Source organism: Cavia porcellus, unplaced genomic scaffold, assembly GCF_034190915.1.
Source record: "Cavia porcellus strain 051 isolate PalLab524CR breed Dunkin Hartley unplaced genomic scaffold, mCavPor4.1 scaffold_21, whole genome shotgun sequence".
Taxonomy (NCBI): Eukaryota; Metazoa; Chordata; class Mammalia; order Rodentia; family Caviidae; genus Cavia; species Cavia porcellus.
Window position 1 is genome coordinate 62,109,959 of NW_026947504.1, and position 21,845 is coordinate 62,131,803.

Here is a 21,845-nt window from a genome sequence, read left to right on the forward strand (position 1 = left end):
AACCTTCAGGGAAATTGAACTCAAATAGTGGGAGTAATTGTTCTTCAGAAAGCCTGAGGACTAAAAAGAAGTAACTGTCTACATAGTAGCTGAAACATTGTACAAAGGAGAGATCAATTGTGAGAAACATGTTATGGTAAGAAACATTTGTGCTGGTATTTAACTCTTGGACTCATACCTAAGAAACTCCTTATATCATTAATAATTTGATTTATCTCATGATTCCTACACACATGTTATCATTTATTTGAAATCTACCTAGAGAATTTAAGAGAATGTGAAGGCTTCAAGCTCCAGAATATTCGTGGTACACTGAATTTTGCCTTGCTTGGTTCATAGGTCTTGACTGGACTTTCCAGCATTCAGATAAGCCTCGAGATAAACCAGAGACTCCCGTTGAGATAATTATCTTTAAATCCTTTGTCCTTTACTGAAGGGAAAAGAAGCTGTAACTTGCATAAAGTCAGACAAGACCAACTGAGCAGACCCAGGATTCCTGGCTCAGTTTTTCTGCTGCGACTGGGTTACAGGAAAAGAGGTTCTAGCTGGGTAGGAAGATGTCCCATAATGCGTTAGCTCCATGAACACCCTGGTGTTAAATACCAAAAAACAAGAACAGAATTAAGTTTGGTGTGTATATTATTGAAGGGAAAAGATGGAAATTGTCTTTGGAAGTCACATGCAACTAATCAGAGAACAGAGAAATTTTGTCTTATTTCATATTTACTGGATGAATATTCACTGGCCATCAAACTTGAGGAAAAGCTTAGTTACAGTATTAATGTTACCATTTCAGAGTGAAATTTTAAAAGTTACTGATGTTTCTTTCAGAGATGTCATTATCAGTATGGATTAAACTTCAATATTATAAAATGTTATAGAAATTATGAAGTGTATGAAGATATTATTTTTCTGTAGTTCATTTCAGAGATACAAGGAAAATATTTCTTATCCCCCAGTTGCTTTTCTCCATCGTCTCCTTGGTATCTAAAGTGATTGCCTTCAGTTTCTGCCTTTTAGGTGTAGCTCATGCTGGACAGCTGAAGAGACGTCAAGGGCAGGCAATGATTTATCAGCTTTAATTAATTTAAATTAATAAATTCTTACCTACTGTAAGATGAGATTCTACTAGATGGTAGAGACTGATAAATGCACATAGGATAAGTAATTTTAATGCAAGCAATAAAAAGAGTCTGGTGAAGGGAATCAAGATGAGGAAAAGGGGAAGCAAAAATTTTTCTTTTCAAATGAGAAGCATTCACAGAAAGAATTGTAAAAATTGATGAGTGAAATATTGCCTATCCCATAATTAGAGTTTGGTTGATGACCAATCATTGATAGAGATGTTAGCATCCTTCTTTTGAATAGCAACATGGTTATAACAGCAATATGCTACTTTAAAAGTTACCACATGCAGCTTAACCGATCTGATCTAAGCTCCTCTGTTGGTTAGCTAGGACGGGCACCAGGGACTCCCTTCAAGACAAGGTAAGTGAAGTGCAGGACTTTTTCTTTGTTTCTTTCAGAAGGCCTTGTAGAAACTGGAAACTGAATCGTAACTATAAAACTAATTCAATTAGGTGGGTCTTAGCTCTATGACATGGCTGAGTTCAAGAGGCATAGATATTTTATTCTCAGGGTATCAGATCATTACTTTGCGTTCCAAGCCTGATGACCTGGAAGATTTTGGGCAATTTCCTTTAGTAGACACATCTATGAATGCACACAAAATTGCATTTTTTTTGAGTGTACTTTATTTACAATTAGTTGTTCATTCTTGAAATATTTTAGAATCTTGATTAAAATCAGTACATAAAATAATTTTCACTGTATTTGTTACATATGCCACAGAATAATTTAACACTGTATAAACGCTTCAATGATGCACAAATGGGAAAAGCACCCTTTGCTAAAAGCAGTATGATTTTAGTTCAACTTGGCTATCGTGACACTTTAAAAATGACCAGGAGGTGGCGCTGTAGCCAAGTAGATTATGTGTACTTTAAACTGAAATTTTCCTTAACTACTGCATTTAATTTCTTTCTTAGGTGTAGATGAATCTACTGATCAACTGAAAGTTGGTTAGGAGTGAGTCCTTTATTGTGGACTATTCCACTCGGGTGAGGCGTTTACTTAAAAAGCCATTATAGTCAAGAAGTTCCCCAGACTAAGCAAAGGGCTCAAAAATCAGTCTCTATATCTGGACTATTGTTTTTATCATCTTTATAGAATTGTACTAAAGCTTTTCCACAAAATTAGAGCAAATTCCAGTTTATTTAAAGAATAAAATTGTTACACTTTAACCTCCTTTAATGGAAGGTCATAGGAATATTAGAACATGAATTCACATTTAGCCAACATGATATAAACATGCACACGTGTACATAGTGAACGTTTCACTGGCTTGCTCTTCTTCCATATAAATATATAAATACTGAACAAAGTGCATGGAAACCTGTCTGTACATATATACAGCTATGCACTTATGTATATACACTTAAGTAAATACTTATGGAACAAAAAAACCACAGTCACACTTGTAGTATATGTTTAATAAGAAGACATTTGTCAGGCAATATTTACTTTCACTCTGATTCAGACTGAATCTATGGGGGTAGAATCTGTGATCTTTTCTTGAAGTATAATGAAATGTGCAAAGTTATAAACTAAGGCAAAATACATTAGAGCAGAGACTTTTTAATATTTATATTTTCATCATCTTGAATGATATTGTCATCAAGAGTAGTTCAGCTGAAATGGAACTTTGGTATTAGTAGCATATTAAAGATTCTAGCTGTGAAATAGTGAACCATCTTTCAAACTATATGCATAAGGGCATAATTAAGTCAGCCCCATTACATTTCCAAATTGCATAATGATGGTTTCCACTTTGTTTAATTTTCAAATCTGCATTTTTTTCCAAAGGCTTAAGGTAAAAACTACTTCATACCCAACAGACACGCATCAGCGTTGTAATCATATAGCTAATATCGAGTCCAGTAAAACTGTGCAATTTAACCTTAAATATTACAAGGTTAAGGTAGATTAACTACTTTTTATCTTTTTCTCTCTTTAGTAACAATTCCTATAAAATTTATCTGCTTCTTTAAATTAGGGAATCCAGTGTCAAAAATACTAAAATAAGTGCATTTTTAGAGGAATGAAACAAAAATCTTGTTCAAAACTTTCATAGTTATAACAGATCCAGGTTGAGGAGCAGATTAATTGGAAAATATTTGCTGTCCAGAGATATTTACCCTCTTTCTTGCTTGCTTGGCATTTGTTGGTAACCAATCAGGAAACCTTGCTAAAGAAACTACCTTCAGAGCCAAAACAAACCTGTGTCTGAACAAGGATATACATTGAATTGACTTTCAAAATAAGTCTCTTTATATATATATATATATTTTTTTTTTTGAGAAAATCCATTTCAGTTTAGTCATTTTCTTTAACGGCAAAGATCTTACTATGATTACTTTTATATCCCTAGTACCTAGAAAGTTGCCCCACTCATAAATATATACTCAGTAGATGATTATGGAGCTAAGCTAAATCATTTCAATAAAAAATATAAATATATTGATATAAAGACTTCAGTTGACGCGATGAGTGTCAATAGGAAAGTCACCTACTTTGCACAGAAATTTCCTAAGAGTTCATACTGTTAGTAGCCAGAACCTGAGTTTATTTTTCAACCCTGATGCAGTTACATTAACATACTCTTTACCATTCAAAGGAGCTTATGCTCCATACAGTAACTTTTACAGCGAGTTACAGATACCTCTCTGCTACTGTTTAAAAGAAGCAATCTCTAGACATGTATTTGGCAATGTTAAATTATCCTTTTGCTAGTTTACATAGAAGAACAAATATTAACAAGACCACATTGGAAATTGAGAGTAAAGCACAAGTTTGTTTTCCTAGAGATGCCGTACAGTAGTTGGCATCTTTCTTAGAATTCTTTTTCTGTCCTATTTAGAGTTGACTAGACTTGTAAGATGTAATAGTGTGCACTAAAGTTAACTGCAAAGGTTTTTGTTTTTCTTGTACAGACACTGAATATACTGTGAAGAGAAAGCAGCAATTGGTTTTCAAAATATTTAAAATCTTTTCCACTCCTGATAATTAACTTGAAATGCAGTAACCTCCAGCAACCTCATAAATATTTAAAAATGGCATCTATGAAAAAAGCAAGAATGAAAGTGCTGTTGAATATTTAATTTGATTATCTTAGCAATACACATTTCATAGTATTATCTTTACTATCTTTTTTTCAAAATATATGTCATTGCAAATTTTAAAGAGCATTGGCCTTTATTTAAGAGGCCATTATATTAAATAAAAATTTCATTATTTACAGTTATTTTTATTTACAGCATTAGGTAAGCAACACAATCCCATGCCTTCAACAGAAACAGCAAGATTTCCATTTGATAATAGAGTTAGATTAGATTTATTTAGGGCCTCATAATCATTGCACAATAAAAGCTAAAGTTTCTAAAGACATCATTTAGAACATTAAAAATACCACGAAGCTCACATCTGAAACGTGGTCAGAACATTTTGAAGTGCATGTCTTGTGGCATTTAGCCCTGTTTCCACTGACAGAATACACTGAACCACAGAAACATTATTTTCAGTTCTGTTAATTTTTTCCAATCCCTTATTTTTTCTTCCCCCAGATTGATGAACTCTACTTTGGTGTGCCCTCCACAGTTGTCATGGCAACCAGTCCCTCACACACAGCTAACCGTTTCATTCGTGGTGTGGATATTGTCTGTACACACATCTTCTGAGTGTTGCTCTCCTAGAGATACCATAGAGCAGTCATTATCTGTGGTCTCGGTATCTTTCTTAGAATTCTTTTTTTGTCCCATTTGGAGCTGACTGGACTTGTAAGCCAAAGCCGGTATAGTGTTCACCAAAATCAGCTGCAAGGGCTTTTTGTTTTCCTTGTACTGACATTGAATATACCGTGCAAAGGCTGACCTGTAGGTTTTATTGAACAGTGTATAGACGAGGGGATTGACTGCTGAGGAGAGGTACCCGATCCAAACAAACACATTGAGCAGGGCTCCGATGACGTCTTCATTACAGGACTCTTTGCAGATGACAGCCATGATGTTCGTGACGAAGAATGGGCACCACATCACCACAAACAAGAAGAAGACGATGCCCAGCACCTTGCAAGCTTTCTGCTCATTGCTGATGGACTGCATAGTCCTCCTGCCGGCATAGGATCCAGTTTCCCTGTGGATTGACCTTTGGAAGAGCTTTTCTGAAGACAGGGAACTCTGAGGCAGGAAGCTGAAAGAAGATAATTTGGCCCGTGTGCCAGGATCGCTCACACACAGAGTAGCTTCTTTCTGAAGTGACTTGATAGTTAAAAAGTAGGTGATCACCATGATGGTTAAGGGAATGAAAAATGCCACGAAAGAACCAATCAGTACAAAGTTATCATCAGCAAGTAGGCAACTCCCCTCCTTAAAGACCTTGGAATCATCCTGCAGCCCAAAGACTGGAACGGGCATGGATATACCTGCACAGAGATAGAAAATGGAAAAGCATTATTAAAGAAGTGAGCTCTCTTTCTCTCTGTTCTCTCTCTCTCTCTCTCTCTCTCTCTCTCTCTCTCTCTCTCACACACACACACACACACACACGTGCACACACACAGAATTGAGCTCACAAAGACAAGTACATTGACACACAATTGTGGCTGTTGCAAGGATTTTGTGTCAATTTTGTTTAAATACCTAATATATGCTTTCAAAGGAAATTTATATTCTATTGGACTTATTTGTCTTATATGTATGTGTTAAATAGCTCATTATGTGTTATATTTCTCTAAGCAGTCTTTTTACCTATAAAGATTATGATAAATCTAACTTTCCTCTTTTCATGTCACATTTTTCTGATTATTACAGTTTATTTATTAATTGCAGAAACATAAGCAAAGAAACACAAAATAAAATGACCATCATCTAGACCATCATCTAGAAATAACTGGCATTAACAATTTGATGCTGTTTATTTTAAATACACATACATATTGTGTGCACATGTTGTAAATAGAACTGGGATTCTGCTTCATATACAGTTCTTCAAACTTTTTCCCCACCTAACACTATATCATGAACATAGCTTATATATAAAAACTTTGTAAAATTATAAACATAGTATATTTTCTTTTTGCCAAGTTTGGAAAATACAAAAATGTAATAAAAAGGTAAAATAAGATATATTCTCAGTAGCTGAGGTCAACCATAACTTACATTTCTTCTTCCATTTCTATATGAAATGCATGTATGAAATATGATAAGATGGTAATGAGAAAATTTAAAATATGTATAACAGTAAAAGGCATATTGCCATAACCCGACCTCTGATACTGTCCCTCGCTAGAACATATGTATCCCACAGCACTTGCCATTTTCTGAAGGAATTCTACAAGTCTTCTTTGGTGAATGTCTTTAGTTATGCTACCATGGCTGCCTCCATATCCTGAATCAATTCAAAACATTTACATTTTGATAATTTTGAATTTAAGGAAAATCAAAAAATCACAAAGTGTGCCCCACTCACTGAAAAGGTGGCTAAGGATGAACCATGCTGTTTGTATGATCCTGCCTTTCCATCAATAGCATTCTGCAGCTGTGTTCACTGTATTTTTGATCACCACTCAGAAAGACACTCATGAAAGCCAACTTCCAGCACTACTTCAGAAAAAGGCAAGAATGTTGGGGTAAGTGTGTCTGAGGGGGTCTAATGACAATCTGTCTTTCACTGTAATAAACCTTTTAAAGTTTAAACATTCACTTATATTTTGACATGTACTTTTCTTGTACTTTTAAGTCTTCTTGTTCCATTTAATATTAAATCATCAAGTTACATATATTTTAAAGGACTTTGAAACACATGATTTTCTGCTATTAGTTTAGAGTAATTCTAACCAAATTGGATACTTTTAAAAGACATTTTGTGATAGAAACATTTTACCATATGCAACCTCCCAAAGAACAACAGAAAAGCTCATCATACTAAACCTCTCATCCGGCTTACATAACTATCCACCAAAGACCAATTCTGTTTTACCCATACGCCCACCTCTACCACTCCTGTAATGTTATTTTGAAGCAAATCTCAGATGTAATATTCAATCTGTTAATACTTCATCATCTATATCTAAATCTATATCTGTATCTATATCTATTAGTGCATTTTTAGAAATACCTCATGTCAACATCATTCTCATTCTTAAATAGAAATTTAATATTTCTTTAATATCATTAAATATAGTCATACAATTCAAATGCTGCATAAAAGTCATTATATGTTTTTAGTAGTACCATATTCACGAGGAAGATTTACAAAAAACAAGGCAGCCACAGATTTTTTTCTCTTATTGATCGATCTAAGAGGCACAGAACATGACAATACATGGAGGCATGGGCCAATAGGGGCTCTGCCACTGAAATTTGGGGGATCTGTAAAGCTTCTCCAGACAGAGGACTTGGGAAGAGGAAGGCTAGAAATGAAAAAAGATGACACTTTGCTTGTGGTAATGCTAATTTTCTCCACTAGGATAGGACCTTATTTAATGGACATTCAACTAACTGTCTTGTGCATTTTGGACCCTTTCTGAAGTTCGGGAGACACCAAAGAGGTTGAGTCTTTCTGTGCAGGCTGTATTTCCCCTGGGTAGTCTCTGTTCATGGTTCTGGCTTGGGACTGTTGAGGTAACCAAGGTAATCAGGAGATGTCTTGCTTTTTCTACCATAAATAATCATGGCTATGAGAGAGAATGGTTATCAACCGTTTAACTTAGTTCCAAGTTACTTCTTTTTCAAAAGTGTAGACATCTGTGGTGATGGATAGAGTCAAAATAGATACACTGAAGCCTCTCCCAAGGGAAAATGAAGTGTGGACATCTTAGGGACAACTTGAGAGGGAGGATGAGAAAGAGGTTTCCTTCTCACTCCTGCCTATGTTCTTAGTTCTCCTGAGCAGTATAACAGAAAGTGTCCTGGTATTGGTTCTCACCACTCTGTAGAGTCTAAGATGTGATCTCATGACAGCCAAGAACTCTAATTCTTTGCAGAGTCTTGAGTCACTCTGATTCTTGTCATACACGAGGAAGAGGTTCATTCAAGGATGTACATTCTAAGACTTCTGTAGACAGAACAGAGTTCAACTCCATCAAACCGCAGGCACTGACTGTCCTGACCCATGTCACTTTACCCTGACCATCATGGCAGGAGGGAGCATTAGATTTGCCTATTGCAATGTTTAATACAAATTCTTCATGGTGGCATTTGTCATTATTGTTAGTTTTAGATGACAGTATTTGTTACTCTTCTAGCCAAGGCCAATATTCTTTGAAGGGAGTGATCAAATGATGCCAGTGCTATGCGTAAGGGCATTTATCACAGCTAATGACTTCATTTCCCTCATTCCCCTTTGACTCTGACCCATCCTTGGGAACATTTTGTGGGCGAAGAGTTATGGCTCCAAGAGGAACATCTCTGAGACCCCGCAAACCACTACTTCTGCTTTTCCTTCATAAGTCTCTTGATTGTAAAAGATAAAGTGTGCTTTCCAAGAAGAGTAGTCTTCCTTCCAGTGTTTGAAAGATGTTCCCAGTATTCATCCCCAGTCTCCCTGGTGCAGTTTCACTGATTAGAATGGATGCATTTCATATCAGCTTAAAACAGCCCTTGATAGGAGTCTTGGATGTGGTTCTGAGCTCCTGGACCAAACATTTCATCTTTGTGATGCTCACTTCTTTATCTATAGTATGATACAGGCACTGATGTACCTTTAAGAAGGTGGAGATGTGGAAACAATGAATCCGATACAGAGAGTGCCCAGAACAGTGCCTAGTCAAAAGGTGATGCTCTAACAATGTTAGCCAAACATGGAGTAACTTTCTCTGGAGAGTTATCCAGATAAAATATATCAACATTATTTTATTTTAATCTATTTTGCTTAGTTTGCCCATACAAGATGTTATGTAATAGATTTTTAAAAATCAAAAGAAACTAAAAAACTGTTTTTGGCTATTTGCTACATAACAGTGATGTCATTCGTAGTTTCTGCCAGGGTGAGATAGGGTCTCAATCAATTTTAATTCGGTACAGCTAGCACTGTTGATTCCTTTTCTAATGTGATGAATTGCAGTCGTTGCTATTAGTCATGATACACATAAACAGAATATCAACTGTCAAAAAAAGGTATTTTAAAAAGCATTTTAAAATGGTATTTTTAAAAGTCCTGGGTATGCATTTTCCTGATTAATGCAAAGGAAGTTGCTACCTTGAAAACCTTTTTCCCTTTTTGTTTGCTAACTCATAATTTATAACGTGGTAAGTTTCATTTGAACAGAACATGGTTTACCTAGAATATCAAATTCTTCAACTCTTTAGAATTCAGAACTGTGTCCTGCTTAAGAAAGCATGTACAACCCCCCCCCCCCACACACACACTCCAGAATAGCTCAATTCCAGTTTCTGCAGCCAGGGAATGTGTTGAGCCATTTGCACTGATGCAGAGAATCCCTCTCTTAGGGGTCTGGAATGAACACCATTCTAAAAGGAGAATGTAGTAAGAGGTTATGATATGATTGTTGTGTGTCTGGAAAAGAGACTGACCTAACGGGGGAGAATCAAGCTGTCAGGTCTTTAAATGGCACATTATTCTTTAGATTTAACAAAAATATCCTGATACTGTGGTACCGTATAACATTCTTTTTCAGTGCCTCACTCATACTAAGTGGTCAGCAAGGGTTTGTCAAAAGGCCATCCAGAAAGTTAAAGCAATAATTTATAAAGAGAGGAAGAAATTTTGTCAAAGAACTAGAACATTTAGAAAGGCTTTGTGGGCACACTACATTTCAAACTTACGCTCCTACCAAGAGATGAAGACACTGGCTGATATCCAAGATTATGGTCACAGCCAACTCTAAGGCATTAATTTTCTGGCTGCTTTGTTTGATAATAACTGCTTTTGGTGACCTGACATCTCCTCTCCTTTGAAAGTTTTGCATAGGAAGCATTTTCCTTTATGAACAAACAGAAAGTAGCTTGAACTGTGTGACTTTGCATTTTGTTTAATATTTTTTTTTATGAGAAGTGGAAAACAACAGTCACAATTCACTATTGGAACTGGATCCTTCATGCATATTTTTATTTTTCTTTCTATTAAAACTCAGACAATGAAACAAAAGGAAAACACTGACACCAAAGAGCCCAAGGCTTTGATGTGGCGCCTTTCTTCTAGCAGAGCTCGGCTTGTACTCTGCCTTTACAGTTTACACCTCTAATTAATGTCTCACCACAGGATGGATGAAGGACCTTAACTGAGCCCAGAGCTGCAGAGGATGGCTTTAGCTTTAATCCTAGACTTCCACATTTTAATATTTTAGGATTAATGGCATTTCTGGGACAAAGAGTTTTCCTTAGAGGAACAGAAGGGGGCCTTCCTAGGCAGCAAGGCTTCTATAGGGAATGGGACGGAGGGAGTCCTGGGGTGTCCTGTGAAGAACGGGGTGAAAGGAATAGAAAATATGGATCACATTTTTACTCATAGATTTCAATCCTACTGAAATTTGCTACCTTTTCTTTGCATTTTAACACCTGATAATTTTTTTTCAAGTTATAAAAAGGACTTTACTAACAGCTTGACAGAAAGCACCACAGGTGAATGCTACAGGGAAGTCTTCAAACTGTAGGGAAAGAGGAATTGAGTGGACAAGGCAACTGGGATGGACTGGACACACTATCCTTCACTACTTGCTGAATTTCTTTTAGTCTCTGATCTGTTGACGAGGCTGATGTACATATAAAAGTGAGGGCTAGATAAATATGCCAGTTACCCAAAAGTTGTACACTTCTTCAGTTAATTACAAATAGCTGTAAATAATAAATTGCCTTGCCTGAGGTACTTTTACATATATTCAATCACTTTACATCAGTTTTTAAAAAAATGGTATGGGCAGACAAAAAGTTTACCGAATGGCTGCAAAAACTGGACCTAGCAAGCTTCATGATTTGTTTAGACTATTGCATATATTTGGAGACAAAATCAAGGCTCCTATTTTGCTCTCTCTTAATTCTTGTAGTTGATTTTTTAAAATTTTCATATCTCTTTATAGTAGTTATAAGTCTATGATTATATCTAAAGTTCTTAACATTGATTTCAGACTCCTTGATAGCCCCCAAATCAGCTTTGTAATATATATAATATCTTGATAGTTCTATGTGCTTTGGTTTGTTTCTTCCTTTAAACACAGCCTGATAGTTCCAAAATAAAATCTTTATAATCAACACTCGGTTTCTTTCATGTATAGCAGTTATTTTGGGTTGCATGTTACAATTGCCTAGGGAGCTTTAAAAATTACATTGCTTGGCTTCCTAGCCAGAATTTCTGATATTATCTACTTTAAAATAAAAATCCTAGCCCCTACAAAGACAGTAAGATAGAAAATATTTCCATGGTCCCTGAAGGGTTGTGCCCTGCAGGAGCCTAATTGCTTCCATCAGAGATTTTTGGTAAGGCGGCTTCTGGTTCTTCTACACTTATTCCTTTCCCTTTCTGTGTTGTCAGCCAAGAGGTGGTGCTTTTAATGACAGATGGAGAGACAGAATCCTGACTTGGGAACAAGGATTGTTGGTGGTCACTGCAATACCTAGAAGCCCATTCATGTCTCTTTTATCTCAGGGCAGATTTACTCCCGTTCATTTTTTTACCCAGACATATGCTAAGACAACCCAAAGAGAACTTGAATCATTGGATGAGTGCACTATGAGATTCTTGTTTCAGTCCTGGAATCACAAGTCCTAAAGTAAGTTTAGGAGATGGATATGTTAATTAGCTTGATTGAATCATCCTGCGAAGGATACATATTGCAAGGCTTCGTACTGTACTCTGAATAATTTACCAATCAAAAACAAAATTAATAAAAATAAAACTCTTTAACTTGTCACTTACTGCCCTTTCTCTTTAAATCAGTGTAAGGTATACCATTTACCATCAACCAGTGCTTTTTTTCTTGACTGTATACTTAGTAACATGCTTAAGAGTAAAGATTTATTTAGAAAAAATTCATCTCTGAATTTTTTCAAGAACATCATCTTAAGGGTATCTTTTCTCCCGTTTGTTTTAGGCAGTAGATTTTGGAAACTCTACTGGTGAGACTCTGGTGTAGAAAGTGTGTCTAAAAACAGCCATGGTGGCTGGAAAGGGAGAAGGTAGCAGTTGCTCGCACAATCCGGCCCGCTGGTAGTCGTATCTTCTTTCTGCAGGCTCTCTTGCCCATGGCTGTCTAAAGCATCACAGTTACCATATGTCATTATGGAGAACCGATAGTGTCCTTAATGCTTCAGCAACCACCAACAACTCAGCCTGCTGCAGAAGGGCTTGGTTACTTGTTCTTCATATAATTATTGAAATTGCTCGGTTTTCGACACAATCATGTGGTGTTCTCGTTCTGTTTCTTTTTTTATGTTATGGTTGAACATATTTAGCAGAATTTTACACACGGTTAGATTTTTCTGCTAGTTCCATAGTGTGAGCTGAGGCCCTCCTAAGACTGCCGCGTGCACACGGGTGTCCTCCCAGAGGTCTGCTTGGTTGGCTGCCACATTTATCTGTAGGGTGAGTGGTCCTAGTTTTTGCCTCTGTACTGACTTGGAGCACCAAAATTCACCCAAGTTCGAGGCAGTGACAAAGAGATGTACGACACAGAGGTGTGTAGAAGGACAGGCCTTTGAAAGGAAGGAATCCAGCGAGCATACCTCAAGGATGCAGGTGTGGGAGGGAGCTGGTGGCTGAAATACTTTACAGATCAATACAGGCTCCAGGATTTGTACATAGTGGAGGTTTAGTAGTTTCAGTTGAGTGAGGATGGGAGAGTGGGACACATTGTCTGATGGCTACATTTGTAAGCACATTATTTACTTCGACTGTATGATTATATGGGATGGTATGGAGGGATGGTGATTATCTTCTTGAAACATATCCTATATTTCTTTCAAGACAAACCTCAAGACATATCACTGTGTGAATCCCCAAGTCATTTCCCTCTATAGTAAGAGCTCTTTTCCTCATTCTATATTCCTTCCTCCCCTCCTCCATCATTTCTGCTGTGCTGATCTACATTTCTAATACCTTAGAATTTTTCTCCAGAAAGGTTATCACACTCATGAGACATAATCTCATTAGTGGCAGGAATATCTTCTCTTTTACTTATTGCGAGCCAGCCTTGCACCGAACCAAAATGGTTTTGTTCATATTGGGACTTAGTAAATGTTCTTAGTAAATAAGAAGGAGGCAAAAAGAGAAGGTTGGTAATTATGATACATTTTACAGACACAGCTTGAAGTTACTGAATAGTTTCATAATATTTCCCTTCATTTTTGCTGAGAAGTCACAGTAACGAGGTTGTTAATTAGCCACATAAGACAAAAAGAAGGAAAACACACATTGTTATGATACAGAATTTGCTTTACTCTTCTGAGATAGTTATACATAAGATTATCCAGCACCAGAGGTGACCATCTGAGCTGCTAAACCCACAAGGGACAAGACTGCTGTAAAACAGTGCTAAGTGAGAATCGGAGACTGGGATTTTTTCTGTCTGTTCTGACTCATATCCTGGAGTTAGGCTTACTGTTTATTTCAAAGCTCTTTTTAAAGTAAATTAAATGAGTAGTAGGAAACTAAAACATCTTACACTGCAAAAAATGGAGAATTTAGAATCACAAGATACAAGTTTGCTTCCTGACTCTGTTCATGACTAACTGGGTAAACTTAAGGTACTTGATTTTAAACATGTGATCTGTAAGGTGGAGATAATAAAAACAGAGGCCTTGCTTAATTTATATGCAGGACTTTGGTGAGAAAACAGTGACCTAAGAGTTTAAATTATTTTGTAAATTTTCAGGATTAATTTAGATGCAAGTGGTTATAAATTACTTAGCACTTCGTTAGATTCTGTAGACAGTGCAAAGATCTTGGAGAAGTTTTAGGAGACCAGGGATTTTAAGGAGAAACAAAATGTTCACACATAATTTATTAAGGAAGCAGTGCCGGAAGGACTGAGATGAAGAGGTAAAATAGCTGAATGGAGAAAGGTTCCCATAGGATGTCAGTGTGTGACGCTCACTGTGGATTTGCATTTCTGGGAAAGAGTCACAGAGGAGATGGAAGCCGAGCTGGCTGGTGGACGGATAGAATCTGGCCCAAAAGGAAGGAGCCAGGAACTCTTCTGGACCATGGTGTACCTGGCCTTGTTGGTACAGAGACAGTCTGTTGTCTTCCATGCAACTGTGGGCTCAGAAGCAAGCATTTTTGCTTGTCAGAGGCACTGAGCAGGTCCCGTACCTGTGGCAGCAATCAGTTTTGATCATTTGTCCATCAATCAAATGCAGTACTACCTTGGCTCATGAACTTAATTCGTTTCATAATTTCAGAAAAGATAGCTACATTCGTATTCACAGGGGAGAGACAGCCATGGCCATATTTGTCACTTGATGCCTAATTTGCAAGCAAAGATGAAATTTTGCCAAATGTTTCGGTTTACAAACCAAATTGCTTGCAAACAAAACTATTCATGAGCTGAGGTACCACCAAATTTAATTAAGCTTCCACTTCCCAAGACTTTTATTTTCATTTATTAAGCAGTCAATATACATGGAGACAATAGAGGGAGACAGTACAGAGAAGAAAGCAGAAAAACTAGGTTAAGCACTGTCTTTGAGTTGTCACAAGATATGAATTCAAGATAAATTAGCCTGTATTCTTTCAAGAGTGCTATAACATAAGAATGTTAACTTCATTCTGTAATTTTGAAACATTTGGTCTCAGTACACCTCTACACAAAATTTTATGTATTTAAAAATTGAGGATTCCAAGTTTTTTGTGGGCTATATTAACTTCTATTGTATTAGAAATTAAACTGGAATACTTAAGATAATTACCAATCCACTTAATGTTATAGTAATAAACATGCATTTCAACCTAAGTTTCACAGTTTGATTAAAAGTAACTTTTCTAAACCAAAAGCAAGGTGACATTGTTTCATAATTTAAAAATCTCTTTAGTGTTTGACAGTAGAAGAGAGTGCGATACATACAGTTGCTTCTGTTTCAGTCTGTGGTGCTATCATACATGCGTTTATCTGGCAAATTCTACTCTAGGTTTATGGGAGAGAAATGGACAAATAACATTTCATTTTGATAATAGTATCGACCTTCATGGACTTCCTGAAAGGAGTTCTGAGATTCAAGGAGTCCACAGAAAATACTTTGAAAACAAACAAACAAAACAAAACAAAAGGTTAGGGGGTCAAGGATCTAGCTCAGTGGCATAAATACCTCCCTGGCAAGCACAAGGTTGTGAGTTCAGTCCACAGCACATGCGCGCGCGCACACACACACACACACACACACACACACACACGCACAAATACTTTGAAGTCCACTAGTGGAAAAGAAAGAAGTGATGATTTACAGGGTTTGAGCCTTATCATCAAGGGAGGGAGAAAGCAATAGCTTGGAGTTAAAACAAAACATAAAACAGATTTGGATCCTCGATGACTTTAAGAAAGCCGTCTTGTTACTCTGAATTTTTTCTTTGTCTGAGCTTTCAATAATTGACACTCTCAACTGTTTAATAATATCCCCTTGAGAACATTGTCACGAAGAATATGAATGAGAATTTCTGTAACATAGTAGTACATACTGTATAGGTTTGCTGAACTGCAGGTAAGGGGAAGAATTCTGGAGTTCATTCCAAATGCTCGGTTAACTTCATTCTGTCTAAGACTCTGTGGTGTAGCTGAAACCTCCAAGCACTCTTGTTTGGTTGTACCAAAAATGAAAACCAGCTTGCTGGCATCCCCTAGCTTGGTTTAAAAATGTGTGCATGGATTGCCTCCTTTATACAGAGGTCTGAAACCAGTTAGCCACTCAAGAGCCTTCCAGGGCAAGAATATCTCCCAGCATGACTGATGATGAGGTGGTGAAAATGGGTTGACTTTTCTGTGGATGAGATCCATAGAGTTACTTGCCAGCAGTACTGATAATGGGTGCGTGATGCCACATTGCTTTAGAAGTACACATTAGAATTCATAAAGCAAGGATGAAAGAGATTTCTACCATATACTTCCTCTGTGGGGACCAGTGTGTTCTTACAAACATGCTTACTTCTTTCACAAGCCTTGGTGGTCAAAGGAGTTAGGGTGAGATTGTTCTCTTCTAAGGCAGCCTCCATCAAGGATTGTCCACAATGGGTCTGCCATGGCTTGTTTTATCGGTCAAAGTTCTTTGGTATGTAGCAAGTAGAAGCTGATACTGGCTAATTTAGCAGAAAATAACTTAATAAAATGATACTGAGTGTTTCAAAGAAGTTTGGAGAAGACTGGGCTCTAGGCTAAGATTCTAGGGGTAAGACTGTGTTGTAGACACAACAGACAGATGAGGAAATATTGCTGTTTTTGCTGCCCACTAAGCACCAGTGAGAACCACAGCAAAATGCCCGCCACCAGTACCATCTGTCCAGGTACTCAGGGATACAACTCCTGGAAACTTAGTGCCCCAGTGTTATGTGCAAGCGACTGGGGCAACTATCTATTGTTGTTTGATTCTTTCATTCCTTTCTAAATTAGGGTTTTTCCGGAGTGTTGATATTGGGCAAGATCCATGCTATATATAAGTCAATGTCCTAGCTAAAAAGAAGGCTAAGAATTTGAATTCTGACTCTTAGGAATTTCTCCAAATTTTAAAAGCTTAGCTAAAAGAGGCACAGCTCTTTAAGCAGAGGCTGCTACCTCCTTGAGCACAGTTTGCAGCTGCTATAATTAGCTGGGGCGAGGGATATTTCTTCCAAAGTTGGAGGTACTACAATTTCTGGTTTTTTTCTATTTTACCCTTTTTCTTGGGATTTCCTATCTGTTCTGAGATCTCTTCATTTAACATATGGTCAACATATGGTGAAGTATTTAATGCTTAAAAAAGAGTCAGTCTGGAACTACAAACTACATCCTCCAAGTTAGGAACTCAAATAGTTATGGGGCCAGCATGTACCCGGTGATATAACTGGACTGTGATGGAGTATAAGGCATAGGGAGAACGGTGCTTGTTAAACTGAATAGCATCTGTGGCAATCAGGTTCGATTAAAAAATGCAAAAAACATAGCGCATGGCAAAGAAGATGTATCTATAGGCCAGATACACTTTCATCATGTAATTAGTTTGGCAGGATTAGAGCTCTTTTTTTTTTTTTTTTGTCTTTTTCATTTTTTATCAGTACCAGGGATCGAACTCACTTAGAGCTCTAATGAGTTTCTTTTGGAGGTTCTTTTCAATTCACATCACCTACGGGCCACTCACCTTGTCTTTGATCTTGGGGTCACTGTCCCTGTCCTGATAAACAGACATTGTTTCTATCACAAGGCTCAAACAGTTTTTTGTTTGGTTCCTAAACTCTGAAATCAGGTGAGATCTTTTTCAGCTTGATTTCCGAGTCATGTTCCTTGGAGGCAGAAAAACCTGTCATCACACAGATGGATAGCTTCTTAATGTCCCAGTGCCCCTGGCACTATTTTAGGGCAAAGAATCCGTAACTTTTCATAACCTGAGCCAAACTTCTGCATCTCTCTCATGTCTTTGCTATGTTCTCTTTGAGCTCCTGGGTTCTAGCAGCTTCTTTAGAAGATCTTAACAATGGACAGTCTGGTTGGCTCAGATCTCCAAACTTACTGTTCAGTGCAGGGAAGCCTGGATAAAGAACTTTGAGCAACACTAAAACTATCACTCAACGAAATTTCATTTACTACATTTTCTGTGAAGATACACATATCTTAAAATATTAGTTTGGGGATTTGGACAGAGCTTTTTTAAATTTTGCAACACCAAATAGACACTTTAGAGGTTTAATTTCTGCATGTGAATTGCCTACCTTCTCCAATATAAGTAAAACCTTAGATGTGCAGAAAGATGCATTGATTCCAGGTTAAAAAGCAGTATTAGTTGAGAAGTTCATCTGGCTGTAATTATAGAATCATATGCAATGTCTCATGAAAATTTAAACTGATAGGTAAAAAGTGGGGGAAACTACCCTTACAGGTGTCTACAAGATGTCAGCACTGGGTAGAGCTTTGCTCATGTCAAGGAACTGATGAGGCAGGATTATTATTTCCATTTTTTAGATGAAGAAAGCAGAGGTTCCAGTGTATCCTATCATTTGCTCTAGGCCTTGTAGTTAAAACAATGAATGAGGCAGTGTTCATTTGTCTCATATGATAAAGCCTAGATCTCCACTGTTTTCTTTTGTATCTCTCATTTTCTGGGAACTTGACCTCATGAACTATTATCTTTTGTTTTAACCACACCATTACCCACATAGGTCAATTATAAGGAGTTTCAATAGATTTCTGGCAAACTTGAGATTTATTACTTCACTATTTCATTGCTTCTATTTGATAGCTAATACTTTAGGATTTTAATGAGTAAGAATGTTTACTTGTGAAGAGCTTTGAAAATTATGTGAGGTCTCACTACTTAAACATTGGGCAACAGGAATAGAAACAAGAGAAAACAAATGGAAAACAAAGAAAATCTCTATCCCAAGGTCAGAAAAAATAAAAATGACTTAGCTATATAGCTGCTTACTTAGCCTCTCAACTTGGATGTCTCTAATGCTCATCTCTGACCTCTTTGGTGGGCTGCCTCCTCTCCCAATTTTCCCCATTCCAGTGATTAGTATTGCTGTTCACCCAGATGCATAGCTCAAAAACCTTGAGGTCATCTCTTGCATTACCTTCCCTTCACAGAACTTCATCAGCATCCTAATAGTTCTACCTAAGAATCCATTCCAGCTCTGCCTTTGAAATATATCCTACTTCTCTCCAGTCCTACTGCCATCTCTATCCCAAATCATTAAGGCTCATACCATTCTCCGATGGTCGTATGGCTTCCTCTTTTGGCTATGTATCGTTGGCTTAAGCCTTCAGAGAATGTCCCATGCAAGTGCATTTAGACTAACAAGCAAACTCCTTACCATGGTTATAGCCTCCACAAGATGGCCTGTCTTTCCCATCTGTGATGATCATTCATTCCCTTTCTGACTATGCTTGAGCTACACTGATTGACTATTTTGAGTTCTTCAATCTTGCAAACTGATTGCCTTATTTTAGGTATCTGGGATTTGCTAATCCCACTTGCAGGAAACTTCTCTCCGTTGACATTCCTGTGGCTGGCTACTTATTATTCAACACTTTATAAGTGCCTTCACGCCAAGGGCCCCTTTCTGACAACTCAACCAGTGTTTGTCTTCCTTGCTGTGCCTGAGTCACTCTAAAATGCATTTCCCTGATGTGTTTTCCTCTTTAGCATTTGTCACTACGTGAACTCATTTGTAGGTCTATTTATTGGCTTGTTGGTTATTTACCTCCATGAATGTCAGTTTCATAAAAGCCGAGGCTTTTCTCAAGATAGAGTCTGGCACATACAGTTTAAATATTAAACACTAATAAAGATTGTGGGATAAATGAACAAGCAAACACAGAAGCTTTTGGGAACACTTGCAATATAAAAAGAAGAGAAGAACATAATTATGACTATGGAGCAGACTTTCTCATATTACTTACACGAGAGTGCCTAAATATCGGTCATTTGGTGGACTAATAATTCTGAGAAATTTGTGCTGTATAGAGGATGAAAGCAAAGATATTTAATTTGTGAATTCTCCATTGACATCATCCCTTTTCTAATATCCTAGTTAACAATGATTACTTATTTTAACATCCTTGTACTGCATCAGGCAACACTATGTACTGGTGGTGTGAATAATAATTATCATAAAAATCAAATTAGTAGCAAATACTTACGTGAAGTTTACTATGTTTTGGGCTCTGTCCTAAGTGATTTACACAAATTAACAATGAGAAGATGGATGCACAGAGAGGTTCAGTAAATTGCCTGAGATTACATAGTAAGTAGAACAAGGATTTTGAATCATCGTGAATCTGGTTGCATAATCTATGTTTTTCTCTGCTTTGTGAGCTCATTGAAGTTTGACTATTAGGTGCACAGGTTCTAGGTCAAACTTCCTCACTTTAGAAGTGCTGCTACTTAGTAAGTCACAGTATTCAGCTCTGGTTCTTTGATCCAGAGTCCCTAGGCTCTGACATCCAGAATTCCTGCTGAACCCTATGGAATAGGGTACGTATGGGGGCCTCCTTTATCTGCACTTGTGTCACAAGAGCTACACAATGTACATTTAGAGTCATTTAGAGGTGATCAATGTGAATGAAGGCTGGTCAGAGCTTCCCATAGGAGAGATTAAAAAATAAGTAAGATAAGAAACCTATCTTTCAGGAGATTAATATTAAAGGCCAATTTCCTTTTACTACAAAGCCTTTACTGCATATGCCCAGATCAACATCTAAAAAACTGTAATTTCTTTCAATCTTTCTTACAATGTCTACTTTCTTTCACAAGTTCCAGATCATTGGTGCTTTACAGCTGTGCTGATATTGGATGATTTTCCTCCAACTCAACCTATATGTAATGTCAAGAATGGGGAAAGGCTAAGACAAACATCTCCTGAAAATACATGGAAATATTTATGTTCATGTAACTATGCTCATTTTTCACAAAAGGGGTAATTCCCCAATACTTTGTAGCACACAAAAGATTCTAGACACTGGACCTGGATTTACAAAGGCTACCTCGTGTGTGTGTGTGTGTGTGTGTGTGTGCGTGTATGTATGTGTTTTCTTGTAAAATCAAAGCTTTAGACCTTTATTGTTCCATTTCCTCTAGATAGGATTTTTCTAAAAATATAGAGGTACTTTATAATTAAAGAACATTAAGGAACAAAGTCACAGTCAAAATCTAGTGAAACTGATACAGCAGTTTAGAAAGAAATGCAGGAAATGATAAAGGATGAACTCTTTGATAAATCTTGCATTCTGGTTCATGCATACACACAGAAACACTACAAATACATTCACTTTAATGTACTGGGGAGAGTCAATGTGCTGATTTACTTACACAATGTTAATGTTGAAGCAATTGTTAGAAGCTGAACCAAAACAGTGTAGTAACAGGAAGTTTGTAGAATTGAAATGGAGCTTCTGAAAATTTGTTTCAGGTTTCTATTTTGCGAGGGAGGGATGGGTTTAGAGTAACTGAGGAGAGATGCTCCTTTTAGCAATATTCTGAGTAAAAGGGCTCTTGTGGATCCCAGTTAAGTAAACTGTAAACTGCTTCATGACATATAAGCTGTGTAATAAGGGAGTTGTTTAACATTGGTCAGTTACATATTTGAAACTGGCACACATATTCCGTGGTAGGAAAAATAATTGTGTCCCAAAGATTTCCACCCTATGCAAACTGTTTCTTTAAAAGTGGACCAGGGCAGCAGGAGAGTTTGGTTAGAGTGGTTCAGGGAGAGGAGGACTTAGTCTGCCGTGGCTGGCTTTGTATATGGAGCAACAGACTCAGAAGTCAAGAAGCGCTGGTGGCCTCTAGACGCAGGAAGGGCCGGACAACCTCAGTTTCCACTGAGCTTCCAGAAAGAACACAGTGCTGCTCACATTTTGGTTTTGGCCCAATAATACCTGTTTGGACTTCTCAGCTCTAGAAATGTAAGCAATAAATTTGGGTTGCATTAAGCCCAAAATAAAAGTGTTAACCTTGTGGTCACCGTCACAGTGGCTCCAGGAAGCTGGTGCTCACTGCATGATTTGGGCGCTGATACTTGGGGTTGCTGTGATTCTGCGCACTCCTGGAGATGCTCAGCAGCAGGGGCTCTCCACTGTGCCATGACTGGCAGTGCTG

General features: G+C 37.4%; 1 protein-coding gene across 1 annotated transcript in view; it reads right to left on the minus strand.

Moving 5' to 3' along the window:
- Window positions 1–1,731: 1,731 nt before the first annotated feature.
- The window catches only part of Htr2a (5-hydroxytryptamine receptor 2A), a 71,040-nt gene continuing 50,926 nt past the window's right edge, over window positions 1,732–21,845 (minus strand). Inside the window, exon 3 of the mRNA XM_023560467.2 lies at window positions 1,732–5,539. Coding sequence (XP_023416235.1) covers window positions 4,737–5,539 — 803 coding nt within the window. The 3' untranslated portion in view covers window positions 1,732–4,736. The remainder of the gene's footprint in view (window positions 5,540–21,845) is intronic.